At 47.1% G+C, this 8838-nt stretch overlaps 1 protein-coding gene across 1 annotated transcript; it reads left to right on the forward strand.

Moving 5' to 3' along the window:
- The first annotated feature begins 1192 nt into the window (after positions 1 to 1192).
- Positions 1193 to 7122, forward strand: LOC119274262 (protein decapping 5-like). The gene is made up of 8 exons (XM_037554931.1): positions 1193 to 1450; positions 2341 to 2441; positions 3141 to 3218; positions 3291 to 4208; positions 4956 to 5021; positions 5905 to 6099; positions 6186 to 6296; positions 6375 to 7122. The coding sequence occupies exons 1-8, from the start codon at positions 1240 to 1242 to the stop codon at positions 6702 to 6704; spliced, it is 2010 nt and encodes a 669-aa protein (XP_037410828.1). The 5' UTR covers positions 1193 to 1239; the 3' UTR covers positions 6705 to 7122.
- The last annotated feature ends 1716 nt before the right edge of the window (positions 7123 to 8838 follow it).

Here is an 8838-nt window from a genome sequence, read left to right on the forward strand (position 1 = left end):
AACATCTAACATATCTCCTATAGATGTCACTATCCCTTCAGGGCCAACCAGCTCAAAGAGGTGGTTTTCCTGTGTCTGTGGTTAGCAAGGGCATAAAAATATGCATTATTACGACCACCTTCTAAAATCTTGCTATCTCTAGATCTCTGCCAGAGGGCAATTTCTTTTTTTCTTTCCAAATATCATCAAGTTCCCTTTTAATATTTTCATCCTACCAAGGTCGGCAACAGACAATTGTTGAGATTTAGATAACATATCTAAGATATCAAGCTCCATAAGGAGGGATTTTTTTTCTTTTTTTAATAGCAGCCTCTACATTAATACTCCAACCCTTGAATTTTTTCCCTAAGAATCCTAGTTTTGGCTAACCAATTATCAATAGAAGAAACAACAGAGTTCCATGCCTCTCTAACCATCTAATGAAATCTAGGCTGAGAAAACCATCACTTCTCAAACCAAAACATCCTGGGGCAGGAAGTCAGGAAGTCTTCCTAGTCCCAGTATCCAAAACCAGGGGTGTGTCATCACTTCCGACTCTGGGAAGAGTAGAAAGGGAACACAGAGGGAAGTGAGAGTCCCAGTCCACAGAAGTGAGCGCCCTATCAAGGACAACAAAAAACACATGCCTACCTTGGTTGCTGGACCAAGTAAACCCACTATTGAAAATAGAAGTTTCCATCAGCCCCCCATCTGTTAAACCAGTCATTAAACATGAAGGCAGTATGTTGGTTAACTCTTCCACTATTCTTATCAGCATCATTCCTTCCTGATCAAATTGGAATCTGCACAGACTAACATGGGGCAGGCAGCAGCATCTAGAATGTCGTGAAGCTCTGCGATGAAACCCGACTTAAATTCTGGGTAAGCAGAACCATACACCACCACCAAATGCCAAATTTCCACCCTTTATTTATAAAATTCATATACTAGTACAAAAGAGGCCTGAAACTGAAATCTCACCACAAATTCCTACCCTTCAAATCCATCCACACAATGGATTGATTGGATCGAGAAATTCCCCAATCTGGGCCCGGAGCCCGAGAAGGAGGAGGAGAAGCCGAGCCCATAACCCATGAACGGAAACGCCTTCCATCCCACACCCACCCACCCACCCACCGGGATCCAAAACGGACCGCCCGCTTAGGGTTTCACTCTGTCTCTCTCACCCTCCTTTCCCCTCCCCCCCTGCTCGTGCCCCCTAACCCTAGCGACGACCCCCGCCGCGGCGGCCATCCGTCCATGGCGGCCGAAGCGCCCCCGCCGCAGCCGCCCTCCTCGTCCTCGTCCTCCTCCGCCGCGGCGCCCGCGCGGCAGGCGGCGTCGGCCGGGGCGGCGTCCCCGGAGACGTACCTCGGGAGCCTCATCAGCCTCACCTCCAAGAGCGAGATCAGGTACGAGGGCGTCCTCTACAACATCAACACCGAGGAGTCCAGCATCGGCCTGCGCAACGGTGAGAACCCCTCCTCCTCCCCTCCCTTCGCCCGCACGCGCCGCCACGCCGCTCCCAATCGCCAGATGCGCTCGTCCTAGACCTAGATTTGCTCCGCCCGCCGCGCCCGATGAGGCAGGTTCTAGGTCAGGCGCCCTAGATTCGGTGCCCCCCGCCGCGGCCAGGCGAGGCAGGCGACTCGCACGTAGGCCTGGAACTAGCAGTTCGGGCGGTTACATAGTGGAGTGAATTGTGTGTCGAGTATGAGTCTAGTGCTTAAATCCTTTGATTTCTTGCCTTTTACCACTAGGATCCGCCGCGCGAACCGCCGCATCTTCATATATGGCAGTATATATATACCGTATGCTATAATTTTGAACAGCCGGTTAACGGTTCGCTCCGCCTTTCGCGCTGCGTCGTTCCACGTGTTGTACGCGCCGGTTTCACGTCCGTTTCGATTGTCGGCGGCTGGTTAGCTGTAATTCTCAACATGGTATGCTGTAATTCTCAACTGGCACGTCTGCGCTGGTTAGCAGCTCGCTTGTTGCCTTCCGCTCTGCGTCAGTCCATGTGTTGTATGCGCCGGTTTCTCATCCGTTTCAATTGTCGGTGCCTGGTTAGCTGTAATTCTGAACATGGGCATGCTGTAATTCTCAACTGGCACGTCTGCGCTGGTTAGCAGCTCGCTTGTTGCCTTCCGCTCTGCGTCAGTCCACGTGTTGTATGCGCCGGTTTCTCATCCGTTTCAATTGTCGGTGCCTGGTTAGCTGTAATTCTGAACATGGGCATGCTGTAATTCTCAACTGGCATGCCTGCGCTGGTTAGAAGCTGGCTTGTCGCCTTTCGCTCTGCGACGTGCCCACGTGTCGTATGCGCTGGATTAACATCTGTTCCAATTGTCGTTTTTGCAGTGCGGTCGTTTGGAACCGAAGGGCGGAAGAAGGACGGGATACAGATCCCCGCTAGCGACAAGGTCTATGAGTACATACTCTTTCGCGGAAGCGATATCAAGGTACACGCGGCACCGTGGGAGCAGACCCTTGCGTAATCTTATTATGTCGTTTCCATTTCTGTACTAAATGCGTGCACTGAATCGTTCTGTTGCGTTGCTGCTACACTGCTTCCACTCACTTACTGGGTCTGTATGCAGCTTGGTAGGATGTTACTTTTAGCTTGTCTGTCTGCTCAACGGTGTCGAGCAGCCATGCGTGACGTCATCTCGTCGTTACACACGAAGTCAAATCCATGATTGCTTATGTTGTATAGTTCACATTATTGGGCGTGCCTTTTTGTTTAAATTGCAAAACTCCCAAGTCCCAACACAGCGTTTGTAAAACCTTGTTATGTTTCCAATTTTGGATATGGTAGGATTGCATATGGCTCAACTAAGAAATATTAGAGGTTTAAGCCAATCAGAAAATGAGATGATACTATGATGGCTAGATTTTGAGAAGGTTCCATCTTGGTAATGTATTAATTCAATTATATAGTTAGAAGGTTTCATTCTTTGTAATGTATTAATTTAGTTAGATAGTGACAAGGTTTCATCTCGGTAATGAGTTAATTTAGTAGCCACGGCATGTTCTCAGTACACACCTGTGAAGCTGTTATTTCTAACATGCCATTTCTGGTATCTGCTACTAGCTATCTATTCAAGTGTTGTGTTACTGTAATATCTCATGGGGGCGGACAATTCACTTTGCTTCTGCAGGATTTGCAAGTTAAGTCGTCACCGCCGCCACCACAACCACAGCCAGCTCCCCTGCACAATGATCCTGCCATAATCCAGGTACTGCTATTATGCAAATACATGCAACTTGTACCTTAAGAGCCACTCTGCTGATGCAATTTTTTTCTGCAGTCACATTATCCTCAGCCCGCATCGACGGCCTCAAGTTTGCAGTCTGCTGCTGGTGCAGCTTTACCACACCTCAGCTCCCAGCCAGCCCAATATGGGTTTCAGAGACCAAGTTTTCCAAGCAACATTCCTCTATATCAGCCAGGGAATAATCCGTGGGGTTCTTCTGGTCAACCCCCCGCTGGAAATGCTTCTGCTCTTTCTGTCCCCCCAATGTACTGGCAGGGATACTATCCAGGTGGCCTTCCATCTCATCTGCAGCAACCTACTATGCTTCAGCCCACGCCCGGATTATCAGCTCCACAGTCTTTCCAATATCCAGGACTGAATGCATCTTTACCATCTGGGCCCCCCTTGTTGCAACCATCTGCTACTGCTCAAGGTCCTTCATCAAGTGCCACACCTGCTACAACGGCACCTTCTGCTAGCTTATTAGGCCCAGAAACATCAAAGCCTCTGCTGCCGAACATGGTGCCTTTGTTTACTCCTCCGGTGCCATCTCACGGTGCCTCCCTTCCTGTAGCCAGTCAGCCAATTTCCATGACTGAAACTAGTGCAACAGCACCACAGAGCTTAAATTCTCTTGTTAGTAGTAAGACTCCTGCTGTAAATCCAGGCTCAACACTGTCGCACCAAACAGCATCCCAGGCAATTTCTTCGACTATTGCCTCGTCTAGTCTTGCTGGATTGGAGATCCCAGCACCTTTGTTAGCATCATCTGGCCAGCTATTGCAGAATGCTCCATCCATGCTTTCATCATCTCAGTCCATGCAAACACCTTTACAGATGAGCAACAACACTGCTAAGCCTGCTGACCCTAAAACAAGGGCTGCAGAACCACTGCTACCTGATCCTCCGGCACGTGCGCTGCCTGAAAATAATGAGCCTATACTGCCATTGCCAAAACAGTCACCACAAAGGGTATGCCGCCATTTCTATATTTGTATTTGCATACATTTAGATACATGATTTTATTTCTTCAGAGTTATACTATATAATTAGCGGCCAGATGGGCTTATCATGAGAAACCTGCTTGATTTTGCCAAAGGAATTTGGTTTTCACCCCCCTTGCTCTTTTCCTTTTCTTGACTATCCTTTTCTGGAGACCCATCATTTTTCCTGGCTTCATGTGGCTGGACATGTTTAAGCAGCAATTATGGTTAGATAGTATTTTGTAGATGTTTTTGTCCAACCCAGAACATCACTACCCGTTTGAAGCTTTTAAAGCCAGGATCTTAACACTTGTTAGAGGATCATACTGGATTCTTCGCAACTAGTTTACTACCATACTATTAAAATGATCAAATGTGAAATTAGGTTTTGAATTTGGCTGGTTACTGCTTACTTGACCAGTTTGTTGTCTAATTAACCGCCTCATAACTCTGTTTATCAGCTCAAGTTAAAATATTTCTCAGTTCTCTGATTGATAGATGCCGTCAACTTGCCATATACACATCTAATCATCTTGTTTCTTAATGCAAAATAAGGGATCCTCGCTTTTGCTTTACACCTTTTCTTACGCCAAACTTGCTTTTGAAATGAACATCGTTAAACCTAGTAGGCATATGTCCTCATAACAACTTTCTGAAATCTCATAGCATCTTGTCTATCTTTCTGTGCTCATGATTAGGCCTGTCCTTATTATGTTGTCCCTCACTTTATTTTCAGCACAATGGAGCTGGTTCACAGGGCCACCACAACTATAGGGGCCGTGGAAGGGGTAGAGGCAGTGCGGTATGCCACATGCACTCACAGTATATCTTGTTTTTTTTGTTCGCGTTGTCTATATTGAATGCTATATTGATCCTGCATGTTATCATCTGTACTACTGCTGGTGCCTGCAATTTTTCTTTGTTGTGGATTTCTTCTTTCAGTTGTTTTGCTTGTATTTTTTTAAGCAGGCTTGCTATCCAAATTATCTTGGGCGTCTTCATTTTATCTATGCCAAAAGTAGATTATTGGTACATTACTATTTTACATTCTCACATTTGAGAGAATACTTGTATCAGTTGTGATGCATGTACACACTTCTATATCTCAATAAAATTTGTTTATCAGTATACTGCACATATGTTACCTTTTAGCATCAATTCATTTTGTTAGTACTCCCTCCGTAAAGAAATATATTTAGATCACTACTCTTATATTTCTTTACGGAGGGAGTATAAATTTAGGGATTCACATGTTCCGAATTTGTGCACACAGGGAAAAAAGTGACATGTATGATATAATGTACATATAAGAGGGGGTGCGTTGTGTCTTCGCAGTGTAGTCTGTTTAGTTCTCGTTTGCAAGTGTTATCTCCTGCATGAGATTGATCAGTAGTCGGTCTTGATCGTTTGGTGGGTGGCCTCGCTCATCTAATTTCTGTATGCGACGGTGGGGTTTTCCCTGGAGAAGAGGAGCTTTTTTAACTCGAATATATGAAACTTGAAGCCCTTCACTATATTGAGGCCTAAATCATGTAGACATTATTCCAGTTATTTATTGTGAAGAGGTCGACCTCCTGTATCATGTTTACATGTTCTTGTATGAGACACTCAAAATGCTTCTTATTAAAGAATGTTTGGCTTGATCGTACTGAGGCACTCATGCTTTCTCTTTTCTTGCCGTGCAGTTGTCGCAAGCGTCAACAAAATTTACTGAAGAGTTTGATTTTATGGCCATGAATGAGAAGTTTAACAAAGATGAAGTATGGGGCCATCTTGGTAGGAAATCCCAGTCTAGAGACAAAGATGGTGAGCAAGGGGATGATGTATTTGATGAAGACCTGGAGTACGAGGAAACAGACAATCCAGAGCTAGATGTCAAGGTTTGATAATTTCTTGTGCCTGTTGGGCATTCAAAATATTCGGGCAAAAAAAATAAAATCAACCTTTTGTTTCATTCTTTATGCAGCCTGTCTACGTCAAGGATGATTTTTTCGATTCCCTTTCTGGGGGAACATTTGGACGAGGTGGGCAAAACGGAAGGCCAAGGTTTTCAGAACTGAGGAAAATGGACACAGAGGTACATACATACATCAAGCCACATTCTTTCTTTTCTGATGCGATTTGTATCCATCTCTGATGATTGTCTTTGTTGCAGACTTTTGGCGATTTCCCAAGGCATCGCCAGCCCTACCGTGGCGGTGGACGTGGTGGTTACCGTGGGGGTGGCGGGCGTTCCCGTGGGTCGTACTACGGCGGCGGCGGGAGAGGAGACTATGGAAACATGGGAAGGGGCGGCGGCCAGGAGAACTACTATGGTGGTGGGAGAGGAGGCTATGGAAACATGGGAAGGGGTGGTGGTGGTGGTGGTGGGCAGGATAACTACTATGGTGGCGGCGGCAGTGGCAGAGGAGGCTATGGGAGGGGTGGCGGGCAGGAAGACTCGTACCCTCAGCGTGGGGGAGGCGGTTCCCATGGAAGAGGCTGATGATGATACTGCCCCGGCCGGCCAGCCACCATAATACACCGGTGTTGTAGCCCTTTACTTGCTACCTAGAGCTCATCCCTCTTGCTCCCGTTCTGCAAATAAGCGCGACTTGGCCTGTCCCTTGGTCCTACCCTACCCTACCCCACCCCGCCCAGCAGGGGTGGCTGCTGCTGCTGCTGCTGCTGCTGTGTAGACTTGACTTGTGTATCTTGATTGCTGCTGTGTAGACCCTCCTGGTAAGCAGTGTTGGGCTTTTATCTCATGGCTCGTTTGTGTCTTGTCTGGTTTTGTTTTACAATACATACATTCTAGCTGTATTTTACCGCCTGTTTTGTACCGGAACTGTGAGAAGACGAAGGTTGTAAACAGAATCTAGAGCTGGTGACAAAAAGTTTTTAATTCGGTGTCGGTTTCTTCTTGTGTGCTGCCTTCTTCTCTTGTAGGTCTCCTTTCTGCCCCCTCGTGGTTGGACTGAAAAGGACACCTGTGCTGTGTGTTTGTTAACATACATACATGCTGGTCCAGTGCTTTCATTGTCTGTCTGTATTTTGTTCAGTCTAGTTTGCATTTTATCACCTGTTTTGTGCTACATCCTTTTGATAATTCTTGTCGTGGTTTTAGTTAGTTCAAACTGAACTTGAACCAACTAGAAGCACGATTAAGAAGTAAAAGCATGACAGGAATTATGGGACGGAAATTTTAGTTTAGTTTTTGGTTCCTTGATCCTTTGTGTTCCGACTTGGTTGGATTGAGAAGAAGAGCTGGTGACAAGTTTTTAATTCGGTCTTGGTTCCTTCTTCGTCTTGTGTGCCGCTTGCTTCTCTTGCTGGTTTCCTTTCTGCCCCCTCCTAGTTGGACTGAGGAGGACACCTGGTGCTGTGAGATAGTATAGCGCGGACGTGTTTGGTTGCAGTAGTGAACAGTAGCTGTATTGCATACACATCTCAACCAGCCTGGTTGAGCAAAAACAGACCCAAATGCGTCATCTGCAAGTTGTTTGGTTGCCTGCATCTAGGGTCCCTGCATTAGGTAATACGTAAGTGCACTTTGTTTGGTTGCCTGCATTGGCCTTGCACGCACGAGGTATGATTAAGAGCTAGCACTTGCACTTAGCACACAGGGTTAAGAGCTAGCAGAGGGAGGGGGAGAAGAAATGTAGTGTGCGCCGGACATGGATAGTGGCCTGGCGCTATGTCCGACATGACGAGCATGGAGTCGTGGATGAGTGACACTGTCGGCGAACTAGTTGCGGTGCTCGTGCAAAGACAGTCGACAGAGGAGGAGAATGCAGTGCTCGCGCCATGGTATCGTCAGTGCAGTGGACGAGAGAGGAGACCGAGAGGATGGACACCGAAAACGACTCAAGTGTAGTAGGGCAAAAGGGAGGAGACCAAGATGATCGACCCCGTTGGCGGCGCGGCGAACTGCAATGTGCGCGGAGGCAGAGGACACAAGAAAGCAGTGTGCATGCCATTGCAGCGTCAACGCAGTAGGAGGACGACAGAGAGTAGGCCGAGATGAGTGACACCGGAAACGACTCTGGTGTAGTAGGAACAGTAGGAGGACGACAGAGAGTAGGCCGAGATGAGTGACACCGAAAACGATTCTAGTGTAGTAGGACGTGGGCAAGGAGATCAAGGGGAAGGGCGTCGGCGTCGAGAAGGACGAATAGGAGGGCTCTGAGCAGAGGACAGAGGAGCTTGATATGGCGGCGGCAGTGAAGTAGGCTGCTGTTCAAAGAAAGATGAAGCTACGATCGTCGAAACCAAAAATTTACAACACGAATGTTGTGCGGAACTGCGAAATTAGACTGCTGGTCAAAGGAAATTTCAAACGATCGATCATGTGCGACGAATCTGATAAAATTTGGCCAGAATAGTTTCAAGCTAGAAGACGAAATTAAGAACTTACGGCTGACGAAACTACAAACCGATCGCCTGAATGAAACCCATCGAGGTGCATCTTTTTCGTGTAGAGCTTACCTCGAATCAAAGCACCTTGTGTAGATCGGAAGGGGCTAGGAAGAACAGAATTAGAGAGAAGGTTACTCTAGGTAGGAGAAGATAAGCACGCACAAGGTGCAACTCGTCTCCCTCCCATCTTTCCTCGTGCAAGTGGCCCATCATGTGTGCTC

The sequence above is a fragment of the Triticum dicoccoides genome, chromosome 3B, assembly GCF_002162155.2.
Source record: "Triticum dicoccoides isolate Atlit2015 ecotype Zavitan chromosome 3B, WEW_v2.0, whole genome shotgun sequence".
In the NCBI taxonomy this organism is placed as follows: domain Eukaryota; kingdom Viridiplantae; phylum Streptophyta; class Magnoliopsida; order Poales; family Poaceae; genus Triticum; species Triticum dicoccoides.

Bases quoted from the DNA above. Each gene is read 5' to 3' on its own strand.
- LOC119274262 (XM_037554931.1), top strand. From the start codon at position 1,240: ATGGCGGCCGAAGCGCCCCCGCCGCAGCCGCCCTCCTCGTCCTCGTCC. The intron at 2,442-3,140 runs GTACACGCGGCA...TTGCTTCTGCAG, and splicing joins TTCGCGGAAGCGATATCAAG to GATTTGCAAGTTAAGTCGTC. The intron at 6,100-6,185 runs GTTTGATAATTT...TTCTTTATGCAG, and splicing joins ATCCAGAGCTAGATGTCAAG to CCTGTCTACGTCAAGGATGA.